At 45.4% G+C, this 20,753-nt stretch overlaps 1 protein-coding gene and 1 long non-coding RNA gene across 3 annotated transcripts in view; both read right to left on the bottom strand.

The window, feature by feature from the left end:
- nrd1b (nardilysin b (N-arginine dibasic convertase)) overlaps positions 1–20,753 on the bottom strand; it is a 64,907-nt gene that overhangs the window by 35,195 nt on the left and 8,959 nt on the right. Inside the window, exons 6-8 of one of the 2 annotated variants that reach the window (XM_060066834.1) lie at positions 679–752; positions 509–604; positions 195–317 (exon numbers count right to left, since the gene is read on the bottom strand). The exons of the other annotated variant lie outside the window; for it this stretch is intronic. Coding sequence (XP_059922817.1) covers positions 195–317; positions 509–604; positions 679–752 — 293 coding nt within the window. The remainder of the gene's footprint in view (positions 1–194; positions 318–508; positions 605–678; positions 753–20,753) is intronic. 2 annotated transcript variants of the gene reach the window in all.
- On the bottom strand, positions 10,946–13,404 carry LOC132469078 (uncharacterized). The gene is made up of 2 exons (XR_009528339.1): positions 11,578–13,404; positions 10,946–11,484 (listed from the first exon to the last, which is right to left on the bottom strand). It is a non-coding gene; the product is annotated as an uncharacterized LOC132469078 (long non-coding RNA).

Here is a 20,753-nt window from a genome sequence, read left to right as displayed (position 1 = left end):
TCCACCCACCTGGGACACAGCCACACACATACCATGAGTTGACCAGAGTTATGTAGTGGTTTGGGCGACAGCACCATTTGATTGGATGGATAGGGCAAAGGTACCTTTTGGCGGCTAGGTTCATGCAGAGGGCGGGGCTAATAATGTTTAATTGGCAAGCGTTGGACGACCAGGATCACACCGGGCAATAGTACCTTTTGATTGGACGGTCAGGGTCATGTAGTGGGCGGAGTAGAAGCGTTTCCAGAAATCTCTGAGCCGCTGATAGGTGTTGATCTGTTTCTCTTTGGGCTCTTGTTTTAAAGTCTGGGCGTTGCCTGTTGGAAGAACAACAAGAGGCAGTATGGGTTTAATGGTCGACAGAAAGAGAATCTTCAAGAGAGTAACCTTAAATTGTTTTTGGGCAGAACTTTTTGCATCATAATGGTAAGTTGTGTCACTATAACTAATAAAATCAGGGCCTTTTTCTACGGATATATACTATTCAGATTGAGGTTAGGCTGCTCACCCCAGCCGAACTTGGCCATGGGGTGACCCGGCTTGGCCAGGCTGCCGAACAGCATCTCCTTTCGGTGAGAATCTGACGGACGAGCCAACTGGTACTCTGGAGATCACAAGAACAGGAAGCCAATAAGATGGACGGACAGGAAGCCAGTAGGAACAGAGACAGAGACTCACCACTGTCCACTGCCTCCACCTCTCTCTCGATGGCGTCCTCAATCATCAGAGGGCAGATGAAGAACTGAGCCCACCTGGAAGATGAATACATGATATATCATAATCAACCTTTAACCACCAATAAGCTGAGCAGCTAGCAGAAGCCAACAGCGGCTAGCATCAAACGACCAGCGGTATTTTCTGTGTTCCGCTGGCTACACCATAGAACAAGGGTCTTCAACTAAAATTGGACAAGGTAGTTACTAAAAATTCCTTCCAAGAAAGGCCCGAACCTCTAACCTACCACCTCCTAATAGCTTACTTTCGTCAAATGCAATCAACCCGGCATATTTCCTTATAATTTCAGATGGATTTATTTTCAGTAAGACAAAGTAACACATATTAACATTTCAAGTAAACAAAATGGGTACATTAGGCCTGCATTTCAAGTAAACATAAAAAGTGCATAAGGCCTACATGTCAAGTAAGCAGAACAGGTACACTAGGCCTACACTTCAAATAAACAAAGTGCATTAGGCCTACATTTCAAGTAAGCAAAACGGGTACCCCATCAGTAGTGTCTGAGACAACCTTTTTTAGATCAATCCCCCTATTTGACAGCATGTCCTTAATAGCCTCATAAATATCTTCTCGTCTTGTGTGTGTCTCAAGTGGCGTTAGACCCAACAGGTCCTCACAGATCTCTTTCTTGTCTTGATGAAAAAAAAAAAAATCGCACATCAACCAAAAGCTGGGCATTATCCGTTACATCTGAAGACTCATCAATGGCTAAGGATATGCATGCATGGGACTCTCTGAACAGCCACATCAAGCTGTGACAGTGCGTCATCTGATAACATTTCGGATTTTCTGGTCGTCGTTGCAGCTGACATTGGGATTTGCTTTATTTGTAACGTCTCGGCAGCGGCGTTCAAGCACTCCTTCACAACAGTCGTGTCACTGATTATTTTTTTATGTTGCCACAAAATCCATGCAATCTTAAGTGAGCATTCATTTGCACGTTGCTGGCCTGTAAATGAGTGTGTGAATAATCACGTAGACCTCTCCTACTGAATAGAAAATAGAATAGAAAGCCTTTTATTGTCATTGCACGAGTGAAGTACAACGAAATTTTTAGTAAGCTTTCCCAATTGGTGCATTCGAGAAAATAAATAATATATAAATAGAACAAGAACAACAGTATACCAAATAGAAATGTAAATAATGTAAAATAAATAATAAAGTAAAATAAAGTAAAGTACAATACAGCAGTGGGAGGTTAGGGGGTGGTCAGTCAGTCGGGGGTCAGTGCATGTGTGTGTTCAGGGTGGATACAGCTTTAGGGAAGAAGCTGTCTCTGAACCGTGAAGACCTGGTTCTGATGGACCTATAGCGCCTGCCAGAGGGCATCAGGTCAAACAGGTGAAAGCCAGGGTGGGAGCTGTCCTTTATGATTCTCTCCGCTCTGCTTAGGCAGCGGGAGATGTATATGTCCTTCAGGGAGGGGAGGGGGCAGCCAGTGATCCTCTGTGCGGTGTTTACCACTCCCTGGAGTTTCTTCCGCTCTGCCTCAGTGCACTGTGAAAACCACACTGAGATACAGAACGTCAGAAGACTCTCGATGGTGGAGCGGTAGAAGGTCACCAGCAGCTTCTCTCCCACGTTGTTCCTCCTGAGCACCCTGAGGAAGTGAAGCCGCTGCTGAGCCTTCTTGACGACCGCCGCTGTGTTGGCAGTCCAGGAGAGGCCAGCAGAGATCATGTTGCCCAGGAAGCGGAAGGTGTGGACTCTCTCTACACAGTCACCGTTGATGTAGAGGGAAGCCGGGTCTGCTCTGCTTTTCCTGAAGTCCAGGATGATCTCCTTAGTTTTTGCGATGTTCAATGCCAGGTTGTTGTCTGAACACCACGATGTTAACTTCAGGATCTCATCCCTGTAGGCAGACTCGTCTCCCTCTGAGATCAGTCCAACCACCGTTGTGTCGTCCGCGAACTTCACTATGGTGTTGCTGAGGTGGGTGGGACTGCAGTCGAAGGTGTACAGAGAGTAGAGGAGTGGGCTCAGCACACACCCCTGTGGAGAGCCTGTGCTGAGGGTGCGGGTGGAGGAGAAGTGGGGACCGAGTTTCACCTTCTGGGGTCGATTTGTGAGGAAGTCACTAATCCAGGAACAGGTGAGCGGGTCGAGACCCAGAGCTGACAGTTTGCAGACCAGGATAGCCGGGATGATGGTGTTGAAGGCTGAGCTGTAGTCAATGAAGAGCATCCTGACGTAGCTCTCCCGGTGTTCCAGGTGACTCAGCGCAGCATGAAGGGCTATGGCAATGGCGTCCTCGGTGGATCTGTTCGCTCTGTAAGCGAACTGGTGAGGATCTAAGGTGGGGGGGAGGAAGGCTTTTATGTGGTGTAGGACCAGCCGCTCGAAGCACTTCATAATGATGGGTGTGAGTGCTACTGGGCGGTAGTCATTTAGAGTGACCGGTGCCGATTTCTTGGGTACGGGGATGATGGTGGAGGACTTCAGACAGGCTGGGATGAAGGCCTGTGTCAGGGAGAGGTTGAAAATTGTTGTGAAGACCTGTGAGAGCTGGTCAGCACAGCCCTTGAGGACCTTCCCAGGAAGTCCGTCTGGTCCGGCAGCTTTCCTGGGGTTGACTCCACTAAGCACACGTCTCACATCCTGCACCTGTACAGTCAGTGAGTGGGTGCTGTGAGCTGGTGGGGGCTCGGGTGGTGATGAAGCTGAGGTCTGTGATGTCCTTGATGTCTCGAAGCGGGCAAAGAAGAAGTTCAGTTCTTCTGCCAGCGAGATACTTGAGTTCACAGTTGTGGTGTTGTGTCCCCTGTAGTTTGTCAACTGTTGAATGCCTTGCCACACCTGCCGTGGGTTGTTTTCAGAGAGGTGATCCTCTATTTTCCTCCTGTAGTCCGCCTTTGCCTTCTTAATTCCCCTCCTCAGGTCGGCTCTAGCAGCGCTGTACTGCTCTCTGTCTCCAGACCTGAAGGCGGTGTTGCGGACCTTGAGGAGCGTCCGGACCTGGCTGGTCATCCAGGGCTTCTGATTGGGGAACACACGAATGCGTTTGTCCACTGTGACGTTTCCCACACAGAACTTGATGTAGGAAAGTACAGATTCTGTGTGGACAGCCAGGTCCTGGTGTTTAAAAACATCCCACTCAGTGTGTAGGAAACAGTCTTGTAGTTGGGAAAGTGCATCCTGAGGCCACGTGGTGATGGTTTTGGTCTGTAGTGGTGCACTTCTCCTGAGAGGGGTGTATGCAGGGGTAAGGAGCAGAGAGAGGTGGTCTGACTGGCCTAAGTGAGGTAGTGGTATGGCTCTGTAAGCATGTTTAATGTTGGTGTAAACATGGTCCAATGTGTTTTTCCCTCTGGTCGGACACTTCACGTGCTGATAAAACTTCGGCAGGACAGACTTTAAGTTTGCCTGATTAAAATCACCGGCTATGATGTGAACACCGTCGGGGTGAGCACGCTGCTGAGTGTTTATGGCTTTTAGCAGTAGAGAGAGAGCTATGCCAACGTTGGCATCGGGAGGAATGTAAACAGCCGTGATTAGCACTACTGTTAACTCTCTGGGCAGAAAAAATGGGCGACATTTAACTGTAATGTACTCTAAGTCCGGGGAGCAGTGTGTGTCTATAGTTGTTGTATTTATAGACCAGCTGTTGTGTATAAAGATGCACAAACCACCTCCTCTGCTCTTACCGGAGTCTTTGTTGCGATCCCAGCGGTGGACGGTGCGCCCCCCCAGCTGTACGGCTGCGTCCGGGATCGACGGGTGAAGCCATGTCTCGGATATTACAGACACGCAACAGTCTCGTACATAGCGGTTACCGTTGGCGAGTAGTTCCAGCTCGTCCATTTTGTGTGTCAGAGATCTTGCGTTGGAGAGGAACATACTCGGTAGAGGAGGCTTATGTGGGTCTTTCCTCAGTCTTGCCAGGAGGCCGGAGCGACGTCCCCGCTTCTGCTTCCTCTCCCTTCTCCGTCGGCGCCGCCTGCCGCAGCTGATGACGATCCACGGAGAGCCTGGTGGTCTCGCTATCTCGTCCGGGATGTTGTTGTGGCAATGAAAGTCGGCTGTGACCGGTGATTTTCTGTGAAAACCCACGTCCAGTAAAGCCTGTCTACTGTAGCAATTGTTTCCTTGCGTAGTAGACACAAACAAAAACGTAAATAAAAGCATAAAAAACAAATAAAGCACCGAAAGGGAAGAGCCGTTATAAGCCGCTGCGACCATGCGCGCCGCCATGGCAACCTCACAACCTCACAACCTACTGAGGCCTACATTTCCGCGCTCTTAATTCTGGGGATACTTTATTGGGGATCTGTGTTTGGATTCATAATGTCACTTAATATTCCCGCTTTTTATCAGCGCCACGGTTACAACACATAAAAGACAAATTACTGTTTAGTACTGCCTTGCAGGAGAATGAACATCTATTGGTCAGTCCATTCATCTTTAAAATGTCTGTTTTTTATGGTCAACTTTCCTAATTTTCAAGCAAGCCATTTTCTCATTCCAAATGCTCTTCTGGTAAACCAAAGATGTCCAAACTTTTTTCAAAGGGGGCCATATTTGAAAAATTTAAATGCCTCGAGGGCCGAATGCCTCTCCCGTCATATCTTTGGACCATAATAAAGTCACATGCAAATTAATTGCATTTCATCATTTTTATTTGACGATATGCAATAGACTTAAATTTGACCAAAACAAATGCTAGAAGAAAAAAAGTCTCTTTCACAACTTATATATCACACCACACAAGGAACAAGCATTGAGGAATAGCTGTCCAAGTTAATTTGAGAAGACATTTATGATTTCATGACTACTTTTTGACCATACCAAATTCACATAAACTGTATTACAAACAATTGCAGTCAAATAAAAATATTGTCTTTTCTTCAATTTCATTAACTCAGAACAATAGGAAACTAACAAAAATTTTACCATAAAAAATGCACATGCAAAAAAATAAACAATAGGTCTCGAACATTTCCAGATCACACCACACAAGCAAGAAGTGAGAAATAGCCCGTCCAGGTTAATTTCAGAAGACATATTTCAAATGACTACTTTTTGACCATAACAAAGTAACAGGAACTGTACAGTCAAACAACAATAGCCTATTGTAATTCTTTAAAGTGGCAGTGTAAGGGTGCACTCACACTAGGCCATCTGGCCGTGGCCGTATTCAAACCTAACCGTGCTCAAATCTGCCAGTGTGAGTGTGGCCAGTCTGGCCAGGCCAGGCCAATTTGGCCACTTGGGAGAGGTGTGCTGCTACGGTACGGGCCGCTACGGTACAGATGCTAATGAGCCGGCACGGCTACGCAACCTGAGCTGGATGACGTAGAGTCCATGCGACGACCACGGCCATAATAAAGGCGACGAGCCTTCTTTCCCATTAAACGGTAAACATCGCGTCAAGCGGTTCAACTGTTGGTGTGTTCTCTGTGTTGTTGTCCATTGTTGTTAAAACTCTGACTGGCGGCAGACTTTATTATGGTCCATGCAGCGGACGCTTGGTGATGACGTGTTACGACGTGATGACGTATGTACAAGAGCCTACCGTGGCCAGGCCACAGTTGCGACGGCCAACGGCCACGGCCAGATGGCCTAGTGTGAGTGCAGGCCAGAGAACAATGGGGCCATTTGAGCACGGTTAGGTGTGAAAACGGCCAACGGCCACGGCCAGATGGCCTAGTGTGAGTGCACCCTAAGCCACAAGGTGAGAATAGGTTTCTACTAGTGCTGTCAGTTTAACGCGTTATTAACAGTGTTAACGCAAACCAATTTTAACGGCGTTCATTTTTTTATCGCGCGATTACCGCTCTTTTTGCTTGGAAAACGTTGTTGTTTTTTCACCTGCTGTCTAGCAACTAGAGCCCGACCGATATAGGATTTTTAAGGCCGATACCGATATGAATATTTTGTGATTAAAAAATCCGATATGCCGATATATCGGCCGATATATATTTAAAAAAAAAATCCAGAAACGCGCAACAAAACAAACAGATTTCCCTAACATTGGTTATTTGTAGTTATCCTTTAAATCCTTTTCACTCTCAGCTAACACGTAACAGCAAAACTGGACATGGTAGTCATGAATTAAGTCATGCTTATCGACTTTAGAGAATTGATGGGGATGTTCTTTTAATTGTTATTCAAGCAATGTATGTCTTGTGACAGTTGCCAACTTACCATGAACACACTTGCACACATGAGCTGTGTTCGAAATCATTCCCTATTCACTCCCTCACTATTCCCTATATAGTGTTTATGATATAGTGCACTATATAGGGAACGAACAAACGAGAATTCGGACACTACGCTGCCTTCACGGACTTGCCCCCCTCTACCTTCAGGAACTCCTCACCCCCCCGACAAACTCACGTACACTCCGTTCAGGATCCACTCACACCCTCCAAACCCGACATACGAAGCTGTGCACCATGGGTGATCGGGCCTTTTCTGCTGCTGCCCCTAGACTATGGAACGCCCTCCCTGACCACCTGAGGGCTCCACAGACTACAGCTCTTTTTAAACGGAACCTCAAAACCCATCTCTTTAAAAGAGAATTCAGCTAAACTTTCTTTGAGGTTCCCCCTTTTTTAATCGTTTTTTGGTATTTTTTTCTCTGAAGCACTTTGAGATTCTTGAATATAAAGTGCAGTATAAATAAAATGTATTATTATTATTATTACGCTGAACATTTCTAAGCGTCATTTGCGTCAGTAAATGCGCCGGGTATTTGTGTGACGCAGACAGATGCTCCCACATCATGTAAACAAACCGGGCAATCCCGAGGAAAGCTGGAGCTTGTATTGATGTTGAATGCAACATTTCCTTGATCAAGTTTTTTTTTATTAATTTTGAATGTTACATTTTCTATGTGTTAACTCCCAATTAAATTGTTGACATTTCTAAACGAATTAGATTTCTAAAAACGAATTTCTAAACGAATTTCTAAATGTATTAGTTTTCGCGGTTATTCAGCTTCTTCTTCTCCTCCGGAAGAACACTACCGCATTGCATTGTGGTATACGGAGTAACATGTAGGGAACATCGTATGTACACTCAAATTTTAGTGCATGAAATTAACCACTGAGAATTCGAACACAAAATGGCGAGCACCCTATATAGTGCACTATATCCGTTAGGGTGCATCAAATTTCAATGGAATTTTTTTTATTTCAAAATATCAATTTGGCTGGCATTGCACTTTGTTCCAATTAACATAAAAGTGACTTTTGCAAAGTTTTGAGGAATTCCATTGAGATTTAGGGGTGGCACCTAACACATGAACTTTGGCGAAATTTCGAAAAATTTGCAATTTTTACTCTAATTGCCTAAAGGTTGACCTGGAAATGTTGAGTACAGTGAACTTTTACACAGTTGCATGTTCAATAGGGTTACCAAAGTAAAAGTTGTTTGTTTGCCCTTTGGGCAACTTGGGCATTTCTCAGAATTCAACTTTCAAGATTCTCCATTAATTTGTTTTATAGACTAAATGAATGGAGTTCAATGGGACATGTTCACGTGGCCTTACCCTGAATTTTGTGCAGCAGTGATGGATGTCGGACAAACACATAAAGTTTAATTGACTATATTGTTAAACACAAGGGGTGATGCTGACACACTTAAAATAACAAACCCTCTCTAGTGGCTTACTCACTGGCAACTAACAGTACCTAATGGTAAGAGCTGACACTAACTAAACTTTAAACTTAATTGCTCAGTCTGTGCCAGAGTCTGCTCCACTAAGCAACATCACCTGGGAGAAAGAGAGAGGAAATGGAACCTGAACTCTGAACCTAGCCAGTGCATCTCCCCCCAGATATGGCTCCCACCCACCACCCTAGAGTAACCGTCCTATTCAGGGATTAGCTTGCGTTTTTAGCGGTGGAGGTTCTGCTGTTGGTTGCGGTCATTTTCCACTGCCTGCAGCACAATATGCAGGTGCTGCTCCTCCCTTGCCACTGCAACGAAGTCGGATGTGAGCTTGACGCCACACTTGGCACAGTCATTGACCACGTTCATTGCACGTACATTGACCTCACTTAATTGAACGCAGCATTAATGTGCATTTGGTGCATTCGAAAGCAGCAATCCTTATTGGCGAGGTCAGCCAAGCTGGTGATTGGCAAGAGGCTGGGGAACTTTGGCTTGACAAAGCCAGTGCCAAAGCGCTGCCCAGGGATGTGCATGGGGAGATCAGCGGGCTTGTGCTACAAGATTGCTCTGGCAAGTGCACACTTGTCATCATTGGGCACCTTTCTGCTGAAGAGAGCCAGGGGTAGCATCTCAACAGTTAGGTACCAGCGATGCCTCTCCATCGCCTTGATCGCGGATGCTGCAATGCCCTCATCTACAGCCTCGTATGCCTGCAGGTGGTGGTAGAGTGTCAGGTCATTCCAGGCAGCATCTACAGCTTTCTCGCAGGTCAACCACCACTTTGCATAGATGTGTCTAATGAAAATGGCAAATGCCCGAATCTTCGGCACCTGCTACCGCGTGTGGTGATTGTGCCCTGGGGAAACAACTCGATGTGCTTCTCCATCAAAGCCAGCTTGAGTGTATAGAGCAGCTTGGCCATCCATCGTGCCTTGTGGAGCGCTCCCGGTTATTGGAAGGTCACTGCAGTCTGCTCTTCACCATCTGCATCCAGATACACAAGACACAGCAGCACAAACTCATGGTAGTCACCTCGCTTGTGGTCAGTGACTTATTTTGCGCACCTGACAAGTTCAGCACGTAAATTGCCCAGGAGTGGTTGCTCGTGTTGCCAGGAATGTAGCGGGACCAGTAGCTGCTGTATTCTTGTGGTAATAGGTTACATTTCTGTCAGAGACGTGTGAACAAGGTAACCTCTGGCGAGCATGATGTCTCCACCTTCAGGTCTGTGAAAACCTGGTTCAGGAGGACCTCACCAATGTGGTGCCGGCACCCAGACCAAAGCTGTGGTTGGCCCAGTGAGAGCTGTATGGCAATGCAGGCTGCTGTGAGATGGCCAGTGTTTGAGGTAATGGTGTCAAAGACCATGTTGCCAACCTGGTCAGCGCACCACCAGTCCTGCAGCAACTTGCATGTCAACCGGGCAATGATCACTCCACATGCCTCATTGGTCTAATTCTTATCGCCGGGACACCAAGCAGTTTCAGCCGCTCTGCATTTCCAACCACTGTAAGACGCTCCTCCACCTGGCGCACATTGCTGAGCATCGGTGTTAACTTGGTGTCCACTGCTTGTGCTGTTCCTCACTGATTGTCTCCAGCTCTTTGCGTCTTGCTCGGTGAGCTGTTTCGTAAGATGCAGAGAGAGTCTACATTCACCGCCTGACACTGCAACAAGGCCACGTGTGAATGCAGCCTGTTGCATTGGTGACATCCTCAACCTTGTAGCCAATGACACGACACTTGGTCGGCTAAGGAAGTCAGGTGGAATTAAGACGTTTGTTCCAGTCTTCTTATGCTTGTGGGATGGCTCAGATGGTGGAAAGACTGTGTCAGTATCCTCCTCTGACTCCTCATCACTCTCCGACTCCAAGCTTGACATTGCCGTCATCTCCTCCAGCTCCTTTACACAGCCGGCTGTTTGGCTGCAGCGGCACCTTGACGCTCCTCTCACTGCTTCACCTTGAGCTGCAGCTTTTTGTCCAATACACCAAATGTGGCCACTCTGTCAGTCTTCATGCTGGCCAAGAAAGCTAGGTCTTCTGGGTTATCAATCAGGTTTTCGACCTTTGAAGGCCACAACGGAAATGTGACATCAAGTCTTCACTCCATGGCCAGGGAGATTTTCAGCAGCTTGTTGTTAGCATTGACTAAGTCTACCATCTTGTGGCACGCTTGTGTGTGCCAATACCTATTAATACAACTTGATGACACAATGACACAACTACAGATATGATAGTAACGTGTAATATTGCATACCCAACACAGAAAGATCACCTCAAACAGAAAGATCACCTCAGTTTTCTTAAGATGTAGTATTGTTTACCTCAGATCTCCATGGCGACCATTGAGCACTGTTAACCACTTTATCCAACAAAAACAGATGTGTGGTGGCCCCCCTAAATCATCATGTACTGGAAAAATATTTTGCATATGTTGTTTCTACATATATTGGAACACTTATAGCACCCAGCCATATCAAAATTCAAGAATTGTGTTTTTTGATGCACCCTAATATCCGTGATAGGGAATGATTTCGAACACAGCTATGAACAACACCGATGATCTCCGTCGAGCTCCGTCATTCACTCTGCCTGAATCCGCGGGTTTGGGGCGTTAGAGCACCCTCTGGTGGACAAACTTTTTTTTATTTTTTTTTTTATATTCATTTATCGGCCATTATAAATGCCGATACCGAATAGTTTGAAAAATGCCTAATATCGGCCTGCCGATATATCGGTCGGGCTCTACTAGCAACAACTATTCACGTTAGAAAAACTAGAACACCATACCGGATCTAGCTACACCGGAAACAAAACAACAAGCACGCCGCACAAACTTGTTGGGGCAAGCAAGGATACGAGCGGGTGAAAAACTCCATCAAAGTGTGTGTGGTGTTTGTGTGTCACTCTGTTCGAGCCTGCACAAGAGTTAAATGTTGTCATTAGCTGTTACGTCATTCTGAACAAGCGCAGTTCCAGGCCCACCTGGGCTGTACCACTTCGGGAGGGGCAGCTCAGTTACTCCCCTCTAGACAAAATCGACTTGGTTGCGACGTCTACAGTTTTTGAGTGTTGAGTCTGTTGAGTGAGTGAAGTTGCTGGCACACAGCTCAGGCTGCCGGACAGCGCTGCAAGTAACTTTTATAAAAGCAATATTGTTATCCTGCAGTAATCAGCCCGAAAGCCCCGAATGTTAACAGCCCACCGGGAATTCTGCCGACTCACCCCGATTACCAATCCGCCACCGCATGTGTGCGTGCGTGTTATTCGATCGCCTGGTAATGTGTATAGGCAGTACGGTAGGAATATTCATACTGGTTTAAATAATAAATGTTATAGTATTGCCCATCTTTGCTGAGCCAGAATTTTGTTCGAAAGTTCAGTGATTGAAACAAGTAAATGCCTGGGCTATTGAAGTTTTACGGTAGATCTACCACTGTCATGCACCTCCCCGATGTCAAGTAGACCGGGTTGAATTCACTGCGGGTCTCTCTTATATCCATCTTACCAAATATATTTTATTTCTGTCCTTCTCAACCCTCTCTGATCTCACTAAAAGGCTGGCAGCACGAAACCAAGTGTTTTTGACTGTGGGAGCTTCGTTGTGGGAGATATAGCCCAAAACGCGTTTTCAGAACATTCCATTGGCCAGTTAGGAGATATATTATTTCGTCGTTTTTTTGCGCCCCCTTGTGGCGAAATTTTCCAAAGACAATTTTCCTTTGCCAAATAACTCCCGCCCACATTAATAATTCTTGGCCATATTTTTTATATAGACTCGGGTTTGCCCCTTGATGGTTCCCTTATAGTTTGAAGAACATTCCTTTGGCCAATTAGAAGATATACAATTTCCTCGTTTATTGCACCCCCTAATGGCGAAATATTCAGATTTTTTTATTGAGCGCCATTAAGGGTAGCACCGACATGTGTCTAAAATCTGGACTTGATCCGAAGTCTAATTTTGGTATTTTTTGAATTTTTTGCGTTTCGACGTAAAACGTAGCTAATAAACAAATATTCAAAACGCTACCGTTTCGTCATCGATGGTCGGATCAAAAAAGTGTTCCTTGATTTTTTTTTCGTGTGCGTCTGAAGATGTCGTGTGCAAAGTTTTGTGTCAATTGGTCAAAAAATGTGGGAGGAATAGGGAAAAGGCAGTTTAGCGGTTTTCGCGATTTTGCCAAAAGAAATTATAGACGCAAATAGGCGTGGCCTATGCCAAAAGATGCGGCAGACAAGTTTTTGACTGTGGGAGGTTCGGTGTGGGAGTTATAGCCCCAAACGCGTATTCCTTGGTATAGCGCCACCTAGTGACCGGCGTGTCTGGATTTTGTCGTCTGCGTAGTCCGAAGAGATCTGGATCTAGTCATGCAACTGGCGTGTCGGCACCATTTACGGTTTGGGCTGTGGAGTCACTTTTAAGGAGGTAAGAATAACTAGAACTGCAAGCAGTTATGCAGGGGTCCAAGAAGTGTGCATTTCGCCGGCACAACGCGACAAGAAATGTGCATTTCGCCGGCACAACGCGAAGCATGTGTTCAAAACGCTACCCTGAACCTGTGGATACAAAGGATTTGACTGTGGTAGGAGTAGCGAGAAGTCAGTGTAGCGTTTTCGCGGCGAAATTTTGTAGAAGATATACAATTTCCTCGTTTATTGCGCCCCCTAATGGCGAAATTTTCCGATTTTTTTATCGTACGACATTAAGGTTATCTACAACATGTGTGTACAATTTGGACTCGTTCCGATGTCTAATTTTGGATTTCTTTGGATTTTTGATTTTCCACGTCTAATTTAGCTCATAAACCAATATTCAAAACGCTACCGTTTCGTCGTCGAAGGTCGGATCAAAAAACTGTATACGATTCCTTTTCGTGTGTGTCTGAAGATGTCGTGTGCAAAGTTTGGTGTTGATTGGGCGAGAAATGTGGGAGGAGTAGGGAAAAAACAGTTTTGCGGTTTTCGCGATTTAGCGAAAAATATTCATAGACGCAAATGGGCGTGGCCTAGGCCAAAAGATGCAGCAGACTCCAGTGCATCTGTGTGTACAAGTTTTTGGACTCTGGGAGGTTCGGTGTGGGAGTTATAGCCCCAAACGTGATCTTCTTGTTATAGCGCCACCTAGTGGCCGGCATGTCTGGATTTTGTCGTCTACGTAGTCCTCACGGATCTGCAACTAGTCATGCAATTGGCGTATGTGCAACATTTACGGTTTGGGCTGTGGTACCACTTCTACCTGGGAATAATAATAACTAGAACTGCAAGCAGTTATGCAGGGGTCCAAGAAGTGTGCATTTCGCCGGCACAACGCGACAAGAAATGTGCATTTCGCCGGCACAACGCGAAGCATGTGTTCAAAACGCTACCCTGAACCTGTGGATACAAAGGATTTGACTGTGGTAGGAGTAGCGAGAAGTCAGTGTAGCGTTTTCGCGGCGAAATTTTGTAGAAGATATACAATTTCCTCGTTTATTGCGCCCCCTAATGGCGAAATCTTTGCCATAAGGTTAGCACCGACATGTGTGTACAATTTGGACTCGATCCGATGTGTACTTTTAGATTTTTTTGGATTTTTGATTTTCCACGTCTAATTTAGCTAATATACCAATATTCCAAACGCTACCGTTTCGTCGTCGAAGGTCGGATCAAAAAAGTGTTCCAATTTTATTTTTTGTGTGCGTCTGACGATGTCGTCTGCAAAGTTTGGTGTTGATTGGTCAAGAAATGTGGGAGGAGTAGGGAAAAGACAGTTTTGCGGTTTTCGCGATTTAGCGAAAAATATTCATAGACGCAAATGGGCGTGGCCTAGGCCAAAAGATGCAGCAGACTCCAGTGCATCTGGGTGTACAAGTTTTTGGACTCTGGGAGGTTCGGTGTGGGAGTTATAGCCCCAAACGCGTATTCCTTGGTATAGCGCCACCTAGTGACAGGCATGTCTGGATTTTGTCGTCTGCGTAGTCCTCACGGATCTGGATCTAGGCATGCAATTGGCGTGTGTGCACCATTTACGGTTTGGGCTGTATTCCCACTTTTACGGGGGAATAATAAAAATCTTTACAAAAACAATAGGGATCCAACCTGTTGGCTTGGACCCCTAATTACAAAAACAATAGGGATCCAACTTGTTGGCTTGGACCCCTAATAATAAAAATCCTTACAAAAACAATAGGGATCCAACCTGTTGGCTTGGACCCCTAAAAATCCTTACAAAAACAATAGGGATCCAACCTGTTGGCTTGGACCCCTAATAATAATCCTTACAAAAACAATAGGGTTCCAACCTGTTGGCTTGGACCCCTAACTAGAACTGCAAGCAGTTATGCAGGGGTCCAAGAAGTGTGCATTTCGCCGGCACAACGCGACAAGAAATGTGCATTTCGCCGGCACAACGCGAAGCATGTGTTCAAAACGCTACCCTGAACCTGTGGATACAAAGGATTTGACAGTGGTAGGAGTAGCGAGAAGTCAGTGTAGCGTTTTCGCGGCGAAATTTTGTAGAAGATATACAATTTCCTCGTTTATTGCGCCCCCTAACGGCGAAATTGTCCGAAATTTTTATCGAGCGTCATTAAGGTTAGCACCAACATGTGTGTAGAATTTGGACTCGATCCGATGTTTTTTTGGATTTTAAATTTTCCACGTCTAATTTAGCTAATAAACCAATATTCAAAACGCTACAGTTTCGTCGGAAAAGGTCGGATCAAAAAAGTGTTCGAGGATTTCTCTGCGTGTGCGTCTGAAGATGTCTTGTGCAAAGTTTGGTGTTGATTGGTCAAGAAATGTGGGAGGAGTAGGGAAAAATCAGTTTTGCGGTTTTCGCGATTTTGCGAAAAATATTCATAGACGCAAATGGGCGTGGCCTAGGCCAAAAGATGCAGCAGACTCCAGTGCATATGTGGGTACAAGTTTTTGACTGTGGGAGGTTCGGTGTGGGAGTTATAGCCCCAAACGCGTATTCCTTGGTATAGCGCCACCTAGTGGCTGGCGTGTCTGGATTTTGTCGTCTGCCGTCACCTCACGGACCTGGATCTAGTCATGCAATTTGCGTGTGTGCACCATTTACGGTTTGGGCTGTGGTACCACTTCTAGCTGGGAATAATAAAAATCCTTACAAAAACAATAGGGATCCAACCTGTTGGCTTGGACCCCTAATAATAAAAATCCTTACAAAAACAATAGGGTTCCAACCTGTTGGCTTGGACCCCTAAAAATCCTTACAAAAACAATAGGGTTCCAACCTGTTGGCTTGGACCCCTAATAAAAAAAATCCTTACAAAAACAATAGGGATCCAACCTGTTGGCTTGGACCCCTAAAAATCCTTACAAAAACAATAGGGTTCCAACCTGTTGGCTTGGACCCCTAACTAGAACTGCAAGTAGTTATGCAGGGGTCCAAGAAGTGTGCATTTCGCCGGCACAACGCGACAAGAAATGTGCATTTCGCCGGCACAACGCGAAGCATGTGTTCAAAACAAATGGGCACGGCGTGTGCCAAAAGATGCAGCTGACTCCAGTGAATCTGTGGATATAAAGGTTTTGGACTCTGGGAGGTTCGGTGTGGGAGTTATAGCCCCAAACGTGATCTTCTTGTTATAGCGCCACCTAGTGGCCGGCATGTCTGGATTTTGTCGTCTACGTAGTCCTCACGGATCTGCAACTAGTCATGCAATTGGCGTATGTGCAACATTTACGGTTTGGGCTGTGGTACCACTTCTACCTGGGAATAATAATAACTAGAACTGCAAGCAGTTATGCAGGGGTCCAAGAAGTGTGCATTTCGCCGGCACAACGCGACAAGAAATGTGCATTTCGCCGGCACAACGCGAAGCATGTGTTCAAAACGCTACCCTGAACCTGTGGATACAAAGGATTTGACTGTGGTAGGAGTAGCGAGAAGTCAGTGTAGCGTTTTCGCGGCGAAATTTTGTAGAAGATATACAATTTCCTCGTTTATTGCGCCCCCTAATGGCGAAATCTTTGCCATAAGGTTAGCACCGACATGTGTGTAAAATTTGGACTCGATCCGATGTGTACTTTTAGATTTTTTTGGATTTTTGATTTTCCACGTCTAATTTAGCTAATATACCAATATTCCAAACGCTACCGACTCCAGTGAATCTGTGGATATAAAGGTTTTGACTGTGGGAGGTTCGGTGTGGGAGTTATAGCCCAAAACGTGTTTTCAGAACATTCCATTGGCCAATTAGGAGATGTATTATTTCGTCGTTTTTTTGCACCCTCTTGTGGCGAAATTTTCCAAAGACAATTTTCCTTTTCCAAATAACTCCCGCCCACATTAATAATTCTTGGCCATATTTTCTATATAGACTCGGGATTGCCCCTTGATGGTTTCCCTTGAGTTTGAAGAACATTCCTCTGGCAAATTAGAAGATATACAATTTCCTCGTTTATTGCGCCCCCTTAAGGCGAACTTTTCCGATTTCTTTATCGAACGCCATTAAGGCTAGCACCGACTTGTGCCTAAAATTTGGACTTGATCCGATGTCTAATTTTGGTATTATTCGAATTGTTGCTTTTCAACGTAAAACGTAGCTTATAAACAAATATTCAAAACGCTACCGTTTCGTTTTCGAAGGTCAAATCAAAAAAGTGTTTGGGGATTTCTTTTCGTGGGCGTCTGAAGATGTCATGTGCAAAGTTCTGTGTCACTTGGTCAAGAAATGTGGGAGAAGTAGGGAAAAGGCAGTTTTGCGGTTTTCGCGGAAAAAAATTATAGACGCAAATGGGCGTGGCCTATGCCAAAAGATGCAGCAGACTCCAGTGAATATGTGGGTACAAGTCTTTGACTGTGGGAGGTTCGGTGTGGGAGCTATAGCCCCAAACGTTTTTCTCCTTGGTATAGCGCCACCTAGTGGCCGGCATGTCTGGATTTTGTTATCCGAGTAGCGGTGCCGGACCTGGATCTAGTCATGCAATTGGCGTGTCGGCACCATTTACGGTTTGGGCTGTGGGCCCACTTCTAATGCGTATAGTATAATAACTAGAACTGCAAGCAGTTATGCAGGGGTCCAAGAAGTGTGCATTTCGCCGGCACAACGCGACAAGAAATGTGCATTTCGCCGGCACAACGCGAAGCATGTGTTCAAAACAAATGGGCACGGCGTGTGCCAAAAGATGCAGCTGACTCCAGTGAATCTGTGGATATAAAGGTTTTGACTGTGGGAGGTTCGGTGTGGGAGTTATAGCCCCAAACGCGTTTTCAGAACATTCCATTGGCAAATTAGGAGACATACAATGTTGTCGTTTTTTGGCGCCGCCTTGTGGCGAAATTTTCCGAAGAGAATTTTTCTCGTGGCGAAAATGTACGATTTTTTTATCGAACGACATTAAGGTTAGCACCGACATGTGTGTACAATTTGGACTCGATCCGATGTCTGATTTTTTATTTTTTTGGATTTTGGATTTTCCACGTCTAATTTAGCTAATATACCAATATTCCAAACGCTACCGTTTCGTCGTCGAAGGTCGGATCAAAAAAGTGTTCGAATTTTATTTTTTGTGTGCGTCTGATGATGTCGTGTGCAAAGTTTGGTGTTGATTGGTCAAGAAATGTGGGAGGAGTAGGGAAAAAACATTTTTGCGGTTTTCGCGATTTAGCGAAAAATATTCATAGACGCAAATGGGCGTGGCCTATGCCAAAAGATGCAGCAGACTCCAGTGCATCTGTGTGTACAAGTTTTTGACTGTGGGAGGTTCGGTGTGGGAGTTATAGCCCCAAACACGTATTCCTTCGTATAGCGCCACCTAGTGACCGGCGTGTCTGGATTTTGTCGTCTGCTTAGTCCGAACAGATCTGGATTTAGTCATGCAAATCGCGTGTCGGCACCATTTACGGTTTGGGCTGTGGTATCACTTTTAGGGGGGCAAGTATAGGAACTAGAACTGCAAGCAGTTATGCAGGGGTCCAAGAAGTGTGCATTTCGCCGGCACAACGCGAAGCATGTGTTCAAAACAAATGGGCGTGGCCTATGCCAAAAGATGCAACTGACTCCAGTGAATTTGTGCATATAATGTTTTTGACTGTGGGAGCTTCGGTGTGGGAGTTATAGCCCAAAACGCGTTTTCAGAACATTCCATTGGCCAATTAGGAGATATACAATGTCGTCGTTTTCTGGCGCCGCCTTGTGGTGAAATTTTCCGAAGAGAATTTTCCTCGTGGCGAAAATGTACGAATTTTTTATCGAACGACATTTAGGTTAGCACCGACATGTGTGTAAAATTTGGACTTGATCCGATGTCTAATTCTGGATTTTTGTGGATTTTCAATTTTCCACGTCTAATTTTGCTCATGAACCAATACTCAAAACGCTACCGTTTCGTCGTCGAAGGTCGGATAAAAAAAGTGTTAGAATTTATTTTTTTATGTGCGTCTGAAGATGCCGTTTGCAAAGTTTTGTGTCAATTGGTCAAGAAATGTGGGAGGAGTAGCGAAAAAACAGTTATGCGGTTTTCGCGATTTTGCGAAAAAAAATTATGGACGCAAATGGGCGTGGCCTAGGCCAAAAGATGCAGCAGACTCCAGTGAATATGTGGGTACAAGTTTTTGACAGTGGGAGGTTCGGTGTGGGAGTTATATCCCCAAACGTTTTTCTCCTTGGTATAGCGCCACCTAGTGGCCGGCATGTCTGGATTTGGTTATCTGAGTAGCGGTGCCGGACCTGGATCTAGTCATGCAATTGGCGTGTCGGCACCATTTACGGTTTGGGCTGTGGGCCCACTTCTAAGGCGTATAGTATAATAACTAGAACTGCAAGCAGTTATGCAGGGGTCCAAGAAGTGTGCATTTCGCCGGCACAACGCGAAGCATGTGTTCAAAACGCATGGGCTTGGCCTATGCCAAAAGATGCAACTGACTCCAGTGAATCTGTGGATATAAAGGTTTTGACTGTGGGAGGTTCGTTGTGGGAGTTATAGCCCAAAACGGAGTCATAGCCCAGAACATTCCATTGGCCAGTTAGGAGATATATTATTTCGTCGTTTTTTTGCACCCCCTTGTGGCGAATTTTTCCAAAGACAATTTTCCTTTTCCAAATTACTCCCGCCCACATTAATAATTCTTGGCCATATTTTCTACATAGACTCTGAATCGCCCCTTGATGGTTTCCCTCGAGTTTGAAGAACATTCCTCGGGCCAATTAGAAGATATACAATTTCCTCGTTTATTGCGCCCGCTTATGGCGAAATATTCCGATTATTTTATTGAACGCCAGTAGGGGTAGCATCGACATGTGTCAAAAATTTGGACTTGATCCGATGTCTAATTTTGGTATTTTTGTAATTTTCTGCGTTTCGACGTAAAATGTAGCTAATAAACAAATATTCAAAACGCTACCGTTTCGTCGTCGAAGGTCGGATCAAAAAAGAGTTTGAGTATTTATTTTCGTGTGCGTCTTAAGATGTCGTGTGCAAAGTTTTGTGTCAATTAGTCAAGAAATGTGGGAGGAGTAGGGAAAAGGCAGTTTTGCGGTTTTCGCAATTTTGCGAAAAAAGATTATGGACGCAAATGGGCGTGGCCTATGCCAAAAGATGCAGCAGACTCCAGTGAATATGTGGGTACAAGTTTTTGAGTGTGGGAGGTTCGGTGTGGGAGTTATAGCCGCAAACGCGTATTCCCTGGTATAGCGCCACCTAGTGGCCGGCGTGTCTGGATTTTGTCGTCTGCCTAGAACTCAGGGACCTGGATCTAGTCATGCAATTGGCGTGTCGGCACCATTTACGGTTTGGGCTGTGGGCCCACTTCTAGGGGGGAATAATAATAATAATAATAAAAATCCTTACAAAAACAATAGGGATCCAACCTGTTGGCTTGGACCCCTAATAATAATCCTTACAAAAACAATAGGGATCCAACCTGTTGGCTTGGACCCCTAACTAGAACTGCAAGCAGTTATGCAGGGGTCCAAGAAGTGTGCATTTTGCCGGCACAACGCGAAGCATGTGTTCGAAATTGAGAAACGGCGTATGCCAAAAGATGCAGCTGACTCCAGTGAATCTGTGGATATAAAGGTTTTGACTGTGGGAGGTTCGGTGTGGGAGTTATAGCCCAAAACGCGTTTTCAGAACATTCCATTGGCAAATTAGGAGACATACAATGTCTTCGTTTTTTGGCGCCGCCTTGTGGCGAATTTTTCCAAAGACATTTTTCCTTTTCCAAATAACTCCCGCCCACATTAATAATTCTTGGCCATATTTTCTCTATAGACTCGGGATTGCCCCTTGATGGTTTCCCTTGAGTTTGAAGAACATTCCTTAGGCCAATTAGAAGATATACAATTTCCTCGTTTATTGCGCCCCCTTAGGGCGTAATTTTCCGATTTCTTTAGCAAACGCTGTTAAGGTTAGCACCGACATGTGTGTAAAATTTGGACTCGATCCG

This window comes from Gadus macrocephalus, chromosome 12 (genome assembly GCF_031168955.1).
Source record: "Gadus macrocephalus chromosome 12, ASM3116895v1".
NCBI classification, from domain to species: Eukaryota; Metazoa; Chordata; class Actinopteri; order Gadiformes; family Gadidae; genus Gadus; species Gadus macrocephalus.
This window is presented reverse-complemented; position numbering and strand designations above follow the sequence as displayed.